The 13,843-nt window shown below is 39.7% G+C and overlaps 1 protein-coding gene across 9 annotated transcripts in view; it reads left to right on the forward strand.

Moving 5' to 3' along the window:
- Positions 1-13,843, forward strand: part of LOC126187198 (broad-complex core protein-like) — a 439,455-nt gene that overhangs the window by 142,182 nt on the left and 283,430 nt on the right. For all 9 annotated transcript variants that reach the window (XR_007537704.1, XM_049928277.1, XM_049928280.1 and 6 more), the window contains exon 6: positions 5,235-5,354. Coding sequence is in view for 8 of the 9 variants with exons in the window: in XM_049928277.1 (XP_049784234.1) it covers positions 5,235-5,354 (120 nt within the window). In the remaining variant the exon portion in view is untranslated. The remainder of the gene's footprint in view (positions 1-5,234; positions 5,355-13,843) is intronic.

A 13,843-nucleotide genomic window follows, 5' to 3' on the forward strand; every position in this document is an offset into this window, starting at 1 on the left:
AAGTTATGAGGGCTGGGAATGACCTACAATGCTTTATGTTGCTGACAGTTCTGATTCAAAATCCTAAGCAATTTTGGTCTTTTGTAAAGTTGGTAACCAGATCAAAATCATTTGTTCAGTCATTCAGTGATCAAACTGGCACAGAAAGAGAAGATGATGTACAAAGACTAAAATATTGAGAGTTCAGTCTTTTGAAACTGTTTCATTGAAGAAAATTGTAATACAGTTCTTCTGTTCAATAATTGGGCAAACACTGATATTCCTGTTTTTAAATAATTGAACACAGAACAAATACTGAACCAAAATTGCTCATCAAAGGAAAGTTATCCAAATCTGTAGAGATACCCATAAGACACTATATGCTGGAGCAGTGAACGGTATGAAGCATTCGGAAAGAGGTGCAATGTGTTCCTGTTTTCAAGAAGGGTCAGATGGATGCATATGATTATATACATGATTATAGGCTGATATATTCATTCCATTGTAGAATTATGGAATGCATTTTATTCTCCTGTATTATGACCTGTTTAGGGATCAAAACTTCTCAGATTCAACACAGATATCACTAACAGCAAATGTGCAAAACTCATTTCCTCTGTTTGCCTGTGAGATCCAGTAGCTAGTAGATAGAAATACTAAGGTTGATGATGTATTTCCAGGTTTCTAGAAGGCATTCAATGCAGATTTATACTATCACATGCAGAGACAGGTGGTTGATCCCCAATGTAAATCAATGTAAAATATTGCACATAGATAGGCAGAGGACCAGTTGTGTTTTGATTACACTATTGACAAAAATCACTGCAAACAGTAGTAGGCATAAAATATCTTGGAGTAACTTACTAGAGTAACTGAAAGTGACACTATGTAAGGCGGAAAACTTCAGTTCAGTGGCCATGTAAAACCAGCTGTGGGAAAAATACCAGATTGAGATTATTTTGAAGAATTCTAAGGAAACATAATGCATTTATATAAGGAATTGCTTACAGTACATTAGTTCGAGTAATACTACGCATTCTCAGTTAAGGTGATAAAGAAGATGAAAAGAAGGACAACAGTTTCATCAAGGATTCATTTTGCAGGCACAATAGTGCTACAGGATTCTGAACAAATACTGAGAATGTATACTCCAAGAGGTTTAGATGTAGATGTGTAACTACTATTCTGAAATACTTTATAGTGCTTATTGTAGGTAAGATACTGGATACAAAATTTGATCTTTAGAAATTATTTTTTCATTAGAAAATGCAATATATATTTAGTATTATTACAGTCATAATATTTTTTATCATCACCTGGGATGGTTCATGGTGTGGGTTCCTGTAGTCATGTCCTAGTTCATGAACCACGGGCAACGTATGAGTGGCCAAGTAAGTGGTCCCGACAGTCGGGATACCAGTTACTTTGGAATAAGGCTGGGCATCTCGGACATATTCTGAGTCGTGGTCACCTTTGTGCTCATACGGCAAAGACTACCAAATCCACCGGTTAGTCCCTCAGCCGTTAGGGGTAAAACCCAATGGGACTCGGGGCAAGTACGGCTAGCAACCTGCTTCCCTGGTACTTTAAATATGATGCTGGCAACAATCAGAGCAAAATGCCTCGGACCTTTGGAGGTGACGGAGTCCCATCTCTATCTGACAAACCAGGGACTCCTAAGATACGATTTGGCAAACAAATGGTAATGAGATGGGGAGCTATTAATATCAATGTGGGCCACTCTGGGAAGAAGGTAGAGCTGGCAAAGGCTGCAAGTAAGATGGGGCTGGACGTTTTAGCTGTTAGTGACATTCGGGTAAGGGGTGAGAAAGAAGAGGAAGTGGGAGAATACAAGGTCTACCTGTCAGGAGTCAAAGCAGGAATAGCACAATGGGGTGTAGGGCTTTACATCAGGAAAGAAATGGAACCCAGCGTAGTTGCAATAAGGTATGTAAACGAACGACTGATGTGGATAGATTTGACAGTGTCTAGCAAGAAAATTAGGATTGTGTCAGTATATTCGCATTGTGAAGGGACAGATCAAGATAAGATGGATAGTTTTTATGAGGCACTCAGTGATGTAGTTGTTAGACTAAAGGGCAAGGACAGTGTTCTGCTCATGGGTGATTTTAACACCAGGATTGGAAATCGAACAGAAGGGTATGAAAAGGTTATGGGTAAATTTGGAGAGGATATGGAGGCCAACAGGAACGGGAAACAACTCTTGGATTTCTGTGCCAGTATGGGCTTAGTAATCACAAACTCCTTTTTTAAACATAAGAACATTCACCGGTATACTTGGGAAGGCAGGGGAACCAGATCTGTCATTGACTATATAATAACAGATCAGGAATTCAGGAAGGCTGTGAGGGACACATGTGTATTCAGGGGATTCTTTGATGACACTGATCATTATTTAATCTGCAGTGAAATTGGGATTGTGAGGCCGAAAGTGCAGGAGGTCAGGTCCATATGTAGGAGGATAAGAGTTGAGAAACTTCAGGATAAGGAAATTAGGCACAAGTACATAACAGCGATCTCAGAAAGGTACCAGTTAGTTGAATGTAGTCAGTTACAGTCATTGGAAAAGGAATGGACAAGGTACAGGGACACAGTACTAGAAGTGGCTAAAGAATGTCTTGGAACAGTAGTGTGTAAAAGTAGGATGAAGCAAACAGCTTGGTGGAATGATACAGTCAAGGCAGCCTGTAAAAGGAAAAAGAAGGCGTATCAAAAATGGCTACATACCAGAACCCAGGTAGACAGAGAAAGTTATGTTGAAGAAAGAAACAAAGCCAAACAGATAATTGCAGCATCCAAGAAGAAATCGTGGGAAGACTTTGGAAACAGGTTGGAGACTATGGGTCAAGCTGCTGGAAAACCATTCTGGAGTGTAATTAGCAATCTTCGAAAGGGAGGTAAGAAGGAAATGACAAGTATTTTGGACAGGTCAGGAAAACTGCTGGTGAATCCTGTGGATGCCTTGGGTAGATGGAGGGAATATTTTGAAGAGTTGCTCAATGGAGGTGAAAATGCGATCAGTAATGTTTCAGATTTCGAGGTAGAATGGGATAGGATTGATGATGGAAATAGGATCACATTTGAGGAAGTGGAAAAAATGGTGAATAGATTGCAGTGCAATAAAGCGGCTGGGGTGGATGAAATTAAGTCGGAACTCATCAAATACAGTGGAATGTCAGGTCTTAAATGGCTACACAGGATAATTGAAATGGCCTGGGAGTGGGGACAGGTTCCATCAGACTGGACAAAAGCAGTAATCACACCGATCTTTAAACATGGAAACAGAAAAGATTGTAACAACTACAGAGGTATCTCTTTAATCAGCGTTGTGGGTAAAATCTTCTCAGGTATTGCTGAAAGGAAAGTGCAAGTATTAGTTGAGGAACAGTTGGATGAAAATCAGTGTGGGTTTAGGCCTCTTAGAGGTTGTCAGGACCAGATCTTTAGCTTACAGCAAATAATGGAGAAGTGTTATGAGTGGAACAGGGAATTGTTTCTATGCTTTATAGATCTAGAAAAGGCATATGACCGGGTTCCTAGTCTGTTCTACAAGATTATGGAATAGGAGGCCAACTTTTGCAAGCAATTAGAGGTCTTTACATGGATAGTCAGGCAGCAGTTAGAGTTGACGGTAAATTGAGTTCATGGTTCAGAGTAGTTTCAGGGGTAAGACAAGGCTGCAACCTGTCTCCACTGTTGTTCATATTATTTATGGATCATATGTTGAAAACAATAGACTGGCTGGGTGAGATTAAGATATGTGAACACAAAATAAGCAGTCTTGCATATGTGGATGACTTAGTTGTGATGGCAGATTCAATTGAAAGTTTGCAAAGTAATATTTCAGAGCTAGATCAGAAATGTAAGGACTATGGTATGAAGATTAGCATCTCCAAAACGAAAGTAATGTCAGTGGGAAAGAAATATAAACGGGTTGAGTGCCAAATAGGAGGAACAAAGTTAGAACAGGTGGACGGTTTCAAGTACTTAGGATACATATTCTCACAGGATGGCAACATAGTGAAAGAACTGGAAGCGAGGTGTAGCAAAGCTAATGCAGTGAGCGCTCAGCTACGATCTACTCTCTTCTGCAAGAAGGAAGTCAGTACCAAGACTAAGTTATCTGTGCACCGTTCAATCTTTCGACCAACTTTGTTGTATGGGAGCGAAAGCTGGGTGGATTCAGGTTACCTTATCAACAAGGTTGAGGTTACTGATATGAAAGTAGCTAGGATGATTGCAGGTACTAGTAGTTGGGAACAATGGCAGGAGGGTGTCCACAATGAGGAAATCAAAGAAAAACTGGGAATGAACTCTATAGATGTAGCAGTCAGGGCGAACAGGCTTAGATGGTGGGGTCATGTTACACGCATGGGAGAAGCAAGGTTACCCAAGAGACTCATGGATTCAGCAGTAGAGGGTAGGAGGAGTCGGGGCAGACCGAGGAGAAGGTACCTGGATTCGGTTAAGAATGATTTTGAAGTAATAGGTTTAACATCAGAAGAGGCACCAATGTTAGCACTGAATAGGGGATCATGGAGGAACTGTATAAGGGGGGCTATGCTCCAGATTGAACGCTGAAAGGCATAATCAGTCTTAAATGATGATGATGATGATGATGATCACCTGGGATAGAAACTGATGTTCAGATTTTCAAGACTGAGTGATGTGGTGTGGGTCATCAGTGAAGACACTGGACTCATCTTTGGGATGACAATGATTCAAGACCCTGTCCAGCCATCCAGAGATAGGCTTCTGTGGTTTCCATAAATTGCTTAAGTTAAATTATGTGTCAGTTCCCTTGAAATGGACACTGCTAGTTTCTTTCCTCAACATTTCCCTAATCTGAACATACGCTCTGTCCTCATGATGTTTCCTTTGAAGGGACATTAAAGCATTGATCTTCCTTCCTTAGGTTCCAAAGAACATGATATACTATAAAATATGCTACTATAAAATACTCGTGGAGTTATCTCTACTTGTGAGCTTGGTGAGAAAAAGTTTTAACTTACATTTTGCTTGTCGCAGTGAAACCATATTGCTTAAAAAGAATATAGCGGTTAGAAAATTCTGACAGAGGATTGATTGAACTTCCTTCTTATGGCATTTTTATTGCACCTTGAAATACAATATGAGTAATTGTACAATATCTATGTTTTGCTTAGAAGTACGCATTTGCCTTGTACTTATTGGAATATTTCTTTTAATTAATATTTGCTTATCACACTTAACAGGTGGAAATGGAAACAGTACCCCAGCAATAGCACAGAGTCAGTTGATTCACCCTTCTTCCATCTCACGCCATGGACAGGTGTCTGAAACTTCAGTTGTTTCAGTGCAGAGTGCGAGTCAAGGTAGGATGAAAAGCTTTGTTGAGTATTCTACTAATAGCTGTGGTAATGGGGACTTAAACCGCTGTCTACAACACTATATTGTCATAAAAAATGTGGAAGAAATTTTCCATGAAATATTCATAAAGATCATATTAGGCTCGTATCAGTGAAATACACAGTAAAGCAGATAATAGCATAAAGATGTAGACAACTAATCTCCATCTTATATAGGAAAGAGGTGGTATTTTTTTAATAATAATAATAATAATAATAATAATAATAATAAATAGAGCGAAGGGGAAAGATGAACGGATTGTCTTTAAAGACTTTAGAATGACAAATAAGAAGAAGGTAGTGGGACAGGTTGGTAAAAAGTCAAAAATTGGGTAGATAAGTACAGTCTTCATTACTGACAGGGAAAAATTGTTCAGTTAAACATTATCTAAAAGTAAGCAATGTTGTCATGGTTGGCTCTGAAGTTAATTTCTCTACATGTAAAGTGTTACTTGCCATGCAGAATTTCAGTAATACTGTGGAGGCGTCACTGTCAAACATAATATTGTGCAGTGCTGAATTGAGGAAAGGGTGTGTGCTATTGCAGTTTCATGACATCTAAATTAATTGGATTATATGCATAAGGTTGCCTAAGAGAAAGAGTGTGAACACTTTTGTTAAAAAAATAGACCAGAGAAATAATTGGAGATACTGTTCATTATTTTGTTGGCAATTGGGGCAGTTTGAGACATCTTTAAATAGTGATGTCTGTGCATGATGGAACAACCATTGTGTTGTACATAGAGGACTATAACTGGAAAGAGTATGTAATGGGATTATTTTATGAACATAGGAGAGGGCATATTGAAGATAAAGGGTCAACGCAAACGTTGTTGAGATTATCTGGGTGTAGCATATATCCTCAAGAAAGACGGTAGTTTATGACAGTTTCAAAGATAATTGTGTTGTCTTCATATACACAAGTGGGTGTTCAAACTAAAAATTGACTGACTCTGTCAAACTTCCCTATTCTGCTACCTTAGGGAAACAGATAGATACAAGAATGTGCATTCTCAGACACATGTTATGCTAACAGAAGCAGTGTTGCTATAAAGAATTTCAGATGGATCAGAAATACAGTGCAGTGGAGTGTGTGTGTGTGTGTGTGTGTGTGTGTGTGTGTGTGTGTGTGTGTGTGTGTGTGTGTGTGTGTGCTGAGAGAGAGAGAGAGAGAGAGAGAGAGAGAGAGAGAGAGAGAGAGATGGTGTTCGTGATGGTGATGGAGGAGTGGGGGAGGAATGGTAGGGTTGGAGTGGAAAGATCTTGCGAAAATTTTTGAAGCGAAGTTCCCAGTGTTTTTGATATTGTAGTCATTAAAAAAATCACTCATTCTGCAACAAAATGCAAAGTACATAGTATTCTTCCAACTGTCATTGTGAAGTAATGGCTTGTTTTTTAAATTTTCTTATGACATAATTTATTATGGATAAATTTAGGTTCACAGTTGCTTGTTAGTACCAGAAGAATTACTTCTACGTTTTCTGACTTCACTGGTTAGTTCTTATTAAATTTGTTCATAGTGACTGCCTAATAGAGGTAGACATTGCTCTGATCTTATGCAGCATCTTCATCCTCCATGCATTAAAACAGTTGAATCTTTTAAAATGCCGTATTAAATATCACAGATTATTTAATATCACAGATTTCTGGAGACAGGTCTTTTCTTGTAACTACTACAAGAAAATAAATGAGAGGTATTAGTTTTGTGACAGTATGTTCTCTAATGTATATCTTTTGAGGTGAATAAGAGTGGTGCATCAATTATGGAGGATGGGAGTGAAGGGTAGCAGGAGGAAGGAAGATAAGATGATTTATTTCCAACTATTTTGGTTCGTCTAGGTACTTGCCTTTTGTGTCCAATTTTGATTGCTTAGAGTTGAATGTAAATGTTTTATGAACACAGCTGAAATGTTTCCAAGTCGTGATTGCTATTGTGCATTTTCTTACTAAATTAGTGCAGCTTAGGAAACAAGAGCTTTTCTTTTTCTTCCCATTTGTTGATAACTTTTTAATCAAAAGAGAACAGGGTAACAGAAAATACTTCATTATTTGATTAGTTTTGAATGGATTTTAGACATTTGGACAAACATGTTAAATTGTATGTCATAAGCCTATAATAAATTCACTCTCTGTCAGCTTTCTTTCTCCCATTCTTTGCTTTTAGTCTCTAAACTTGTTAATCATAGTCTACCTTGTTTAAATATTAATTCAGTACATCGAATCAGCTCTCATTCCCTCTGAAAATTTTTTTTCCTCTGATACAGATACCATGTAATATCTTCATAATTGTTAACTTTTCATTGTTTTTTATGAGATCTTTCAACATACATGATTGGTGTTTTTTATTATGAGGGGAAGCCAAATGAAACTGAACACTCACTGCAACAGGTCCTGGGAATGGTTCCATTCAAAGTAATCACCAGACACTTTAAGACATTGAGCTCACTGAGAGATGAGACCATCAGTCCCTGTTTTGTAGAACATCATCAGCCACTGATGAATACACAACTGCACCCACTCTTAAACTTCGTTCTCCAACTGAAACCTACGCCCACACATCTCTCTCTTTATGCCATCAGAGATGTTAAAATGACATGTTGGAAGATCTGGGCTGTGTGGAGCATGCTGCTGTGTTTCTCAACCAAATTGCTGAAGTGGAACCTTTGTCCGATTGGCTGTGTGTGTGTGTGTGTGTGTGTGTGTGTGTGTGTGTTTGGGAGGGGGGGGGGGGGGGGGATCGTTGCTGTGCAACAGAATCATTCTATCTGATAGAATTTCTGAATGTTTTGATTTTTTGGCAGGTTACAGTTTCTGCAAAGGATCTTCAAAGCACCACGCTCGTGGAACTCAATGTGCAGTGGGCCTCTCTGCAGTCTAACAAGGAGGTCATCATGACCTAATCAGAATTTGTGTGAACAGCTTTGGATTTTTTTGGCAGGGGAGATGTAGGCTGTTCCCACTGTTGGCCTAGCCATTTGCCCTTGGGCTTGAAATGGTGGCATCACGTTTGGTCCCCTGTGATGATACAGGGCAGAAACACAGGTCCATCCTTTTGGTACTGTAGCAGATGACTCGGACTTGATACTATTCTTTCCATCTTTTGCCCTTCCGTCAGGTGATGTGGCACCCACTGCAGTCAAATATTGTTGTATTGCAAGTAGTCTTTGATGATGGTATGGACGGAGCTGTGGCTAATGCCGACCTGAAGACAAATTTGATCCTCTGTGATTAATCTGTCTTCCTGGATAAGGCCCTCAGTCTGTCCCATCACATCAGGGATAATGGCTCGACGGGCCTGTCTTGGGCACAGATCATCTTGCAGTGATGTACATCCTTCCCAGAATCTTCTCAGCCATTTGTTCATATGTCAGGTACTTGCAGTGTTCACCATACACAGTGGACATGTAATGATGAATGACTCTCAGCTACCAGAAAGTGAACCACACCTCTCTGCTTTTCTTTGCTTACCTCCATGTCAACTGCTGACCAGTCCGTCAGCAACTCTGCATGCTGTGATGTGGCACACTTCGCCATTCCCATGCCAAAGCAGTGACACTATTGAAACATAACAACAATGGGGCCACCTGTCTTGCAGATTGGTGTATTATGACAGGTGTTCAGTTTTCATTTGACTGCCCCATATACAACTACTTTCTATGATGTTTAGGGGGAAAAGGATACATGATCAACTACTGCACTGAACTACTGTGCTGAATGGACTGGAGATAATTTTATTTATATTTCATTTTTGTGCACATAAAGTACACATGAAATAATCACTTCATTGTTGTAGACATTGACCTGTAGATAGGCAAGATTAGTTTTGTGCAATGGAAGAAAACTGTTACAGTTGAATAGTTAGTAAATGCAGAAGTTGCCATGACAGCAATAGGAGTAGGTTTGTGAGATGATTTGGAATGTGAATCCAGAGATGAGGTTATTGATATTGTTGGAGAGAAGCTTCACAGTGGAATAGATATTTATCTTTTATAACAATGCTGTATGGTGAAGAATATTCGGGTTAAGTATTTTAACAATTAAAATGGAGTTACTAACTACGAAATGATTAAACATAAAGTGGAGTAGTTCGGAGGTAGGTTGGCATAAAAATAAGATCTTGAACAGGGCAGCTTAATGTATGCATTGACACATTGCCTGTTGTCTCGGCACCTTTAGATAATACTTGTTTAATGATTTTTTTGATGTTTCACCGGCAAAAGTGGCTAGTGTTGTCAAAAATCCACCCAGGTTGCAGTCTGTCACCAACAATGCAGGGTGAATCTTTGAATATACTAGCCAATCACTATATATTGTTAAACAGAAATCAGCCTAAGATTCTGAGATGAAAGCCAAAAGACAGTAAAACAAAGCTTTTTTGTCACTGCATGGCGGATCAACTGAACTGAGCATTTGTGGTGTGTCATGTGGAAGGAGAAGGGAAAGCACTAGGAAGAAGAGTGACTGGAGAATGTTAGTAATAAAACATTGTAGACAGCTCGCTCTTATGCAGGCAGTGGTAGTGGTGTGTAATATTTAATTAAACAAGAAAAAAGAACTGTGTATGTGTGTGTGTGTGGGGGGGGGGGGGGGGGGGGGACAGTACTGGCAGGAGGGAAGAGAAGGAGACTGTTTAGAGAATAGTGTAGATGAGGACCCATAGACCTGTGTAATGAACTGAAGTGTGGAGACCATAGAGCAAAAATAGAAGCTTAAACTGACCTTGGATACAACTTAATAATGGCCATTCATGTGGGTGATAACAAGTAAGTGGTGGTCCTTCTCACATAGAAGGCCACACAGAAGTTGCAGAAAAGATTCCATCAAGACTTTGAATACTTTGCATCATTTTCTATATTGAGGAATATCCTCTCCAAAATCCTTCTGATTTATCCCAAAGTAATATTTTGCTGTCCACCTAACTTATAAAATATCCTGGTCTATCATCATGACAGCCCTACTTCAATTTCTTGGCCACATAGGTTTGGCAAACAGTGGACAGGGCAGGGTTGGTCACTCAGAGGCAGACCATCCAACAACAGTTTCTCGGAATTGTGAAGGCAGGCACAGTCTCTCCAACCTCAGGTCTTTCAGTCTGTGTATCTTCTTCCACACTATACTCTCAGCATCCCCCCCCCCCCCCCCCTCGCCATTACGTTATTGGTTTAGGTAGGCCTGTGAAGCTGCTGCAACCAGCCCACTGCCAGTGTCAGGGATCAGCGTACTTCAACTCAACTGTAGTAAAGCACTGTGGTGTTACCTACATCTTTCTTCAGTAAGCCATTCTAGAATCCGTGGCATCGGATACTTCAGGAATCACTAACATTTCTCCCTTTCTGTTCTATTCATAAACGGTGTGCAGGAAGAATGACTGTTAGTAAGTCTCTGTATGAGCTCAAAATTCTTTTATTTTATTCGATTGTTATTTTGAGTGATATTTTTGGGAGGATGTAATATGTTGCTTGAGTCTCCTAGGAACATACGCTCTCTCTCTCTCTCTCTCTCTCTCTCTCTCTCTCTCTCTTTCATTTATTTATTTATTTTTAAAGTTGTTTCACATAATCCATGTAGACTCATACTTTTATCTTATCAGATCCAGATTCTTCTTCGATATTGGTTGATTTTAGTTTATTTTTTATTGTGTGCTCTCTTATCACAATGTCTGTCATTTAGGCATTTATCTATTGATTGAAAAATGTACTGGTACTCAATTATAATTTTTCTGAGGAAACAATGATGTTCTCTCAATCCGAGTTGACATGTGTTACAATTTGTAGCTAGCTGCAACCAGTATTCTTAACAATTTATTGCCGAGGGTCCACATCTCATACAAGCTTGCCTCTCCTTCAATCCTACAAGTGCACTCTGGCCTTCCTTTCCCTTATGCCAGCAGTTTTTCTGGTGGACTCCATTATATGCCTAGTGTTGGATCTCCCAGTAAACAACAAACCCACTGTGCTTTTAGGAAAATTGGCTCTCATTCTAACAGATGAGGTGTTTCATGCTGGGTCAGATGTATTCTCAGCAATGAGCAGCACCATCTACATCTACATTTATACTCCGCAAGCAACCCAACGGTGTGTGGCGGAGGGCACTTTACGTGCCACTGTCATTACCTCCCTTTTCTGTTCCAGTCGCGTATGGTTCGCGGGAAGAAGGACTGTTTGAAAGCCTCCGTGCGCGCTCGAATCTCCCTAATTTTACATTCGTGATCTCCTCAGGAGGTATAAGTAGGGGGAAGCAATATATTCGATACCTCATCCAGAAGCCTGGCGAGCAAGCTACACCGTGATGCAGAGCGCCTCTCTTGCAGAGTCTGCCACTTGAGTTTGCTAAACATCTCTGTAACACAATCACGGTTACCAAATAACCCTGTGACGAAATGCCCCGCTCGTCTTTGGATCTTCTCTGTCTCCCTATCAGAGTCACGGCCACCTGTGAAGGCAGCCTTGTTATGTACTATCTCTGTTGCAATCATTGTTTACCTTTGTATATTGGTATGGCTACCAACCAGCTGTCCACAAAGATGAGTGGCCACTGTCAAACTGTGGCCAAGAGCAAAGTTGATCACCCTGTGGCCAGACGTGCAGCTGTACATAACATGCTTGATTTCAGTGGTAGCTCCACAATCCGGGCCATTTGGAACTTCCCCTCCATCACCAGCTTTTCTGAACTGCACAGATGGGAGTTATCTGTACAACACATTCTCAGCTCCTGAAATCATTCTGGCCTCAAACTACGAGAACCTGCTGTCCCCACACCTTCCACCCAATTGTTTCTGCTCTGTCTGTCCTGTCACCTTACAATTCACCTCCTCTCACCCATAGTGTGTGCTGCTCTCTGCTGGCACACCCTCTGGTCTTTCCCTTCTCTGCTCTCTACTTTCTGCTCCCCATTTTGCCCTTCCTCTCCCTCCCCCACTACCTCACAGTTCTGCACCTGCCAGCCAGGTCCTGTAATGTCTAGCCCCTGCATGCTCCACCAGGCAATGCCGATTCCTATTTTCCCAGTCATACTCTACTATCCCTCCCCCTTCCCTGTCCTGCTTCGGATTGCAGCTCCCATTCAATGTGTTTCTGTTGCAGTTTGGCCGGAGGTAGCAGTTGTGTGTGTGAGATGCGCTTGCTTGTGTGAATGTGTGTGTGTTGTTCTTTTCTGAAGAAGACTTTGCCCAAAAGCTTATATGTAACAGGCTTTTCGTACTGCCTGTAAGGAATTCATTGTGCCTTCTTTACAGTGAGCACCAATCTGTTGTGGACTGATAAATACAAAATGTTATGATGCCTTTTGTTGATTAAGGAGTGTCATAAACACACAATAAATAGACCATGAAAGTAGACTTTCAATATAGTTCTGTAGGTGCACATGTTCTATGTTAATTTTTGCATCAGTTCTCCTTAAACAGCACAGTTCTCAGTAAACAACACAGAATGTATTTTGCGGGGTTCAACCACTCATGTTTCAAATAATTTTGGTATTGATAATGGTACTTTTTCAGTAAAGTTGCCTTGTTATAAACAAATGAAAATAAGCAAGATAAGTAATTTTCATGCTGGCTTATCGCTTATTACAGACACTGCTGCAATCACTATATATAAAGGGATATGTCCTGACTAATTCACCAACCCATCATTGCCCAGCCCAAACCACTAGGATAGAAACTTGAAATTCAGAGAAGCTGTTGTTCTTATACTGTAGGTATCACTTAAGAATGGATTTTTGAAAATTCCATGCTTAAGAGAGTGAAATAGTGGATGCAAGATGGTTTTAAAATATGTCACTATTAAGGCGATTTTGAAGATATAACTGTGAAAATTGGTATTATGCTTCTCGATAAGAAACAGTAAAAAGGACATTTCTGCATTTTTGAATATTCAACTCCTAAGGGGGTGAAATAATGATTGGAAGACTTTTTTGGAAAATAAATCATTGTTAAGGAATTAACAAAGCTACATATATGAAAATTGTTATTTGACATCTTGGTTAGAAGGGAAAAAAAAGAACAATACACGTTTCAGTGTGTTTGGAAATTCAACCCCTAGGAGGAGATGAAAGTTTTTATGGAAATATTTCATTATGAAACCATTTTTAAACCTAAACCTATGTGAATTTGTATTTGTCTTCTTAACTGAAATTAAAAAATTATGTGTTTCAGTATTTTTGGAAATTCAACTCCTAAGGGAGTGAAATAGAGGATGAAAGTTGTTATGAAAATATTTAATTATGAAAGTATTTTTCAAGCTAAATCTATAATTTTTTTTATTTGGTTTCTGAGCTAGAAAAACACGTTTCAATGTGTTTGGAAATTCAATCCCTAAGGGTGCGAAATGAGTGATGAAAAATATTTCATTATATTAACATTGGAAAATCCAGGATGGAAAGTAACAATATAATGAAAAGGAGAGTTGGACTGTCTTTTAGTTGTGCCTATCTGTGTCTCACAAGGGAACCTCCGCATC

This window comes from Schistocerca cancellata, chromosome 1 (assembly GCF_023864275.1).
Source record: "Schistocerca cancellata isolate TAMUIC-IGC-003103 chromosome 1, iqSchCanc2.1, whole genome shotgun sequence".
Lineage (NCBI taxonomy): Eukaryota > Metazoa > Arthropoda > Insecta > Orthoptera > Acrididae > Schistocerca > Schistocerca cancellata.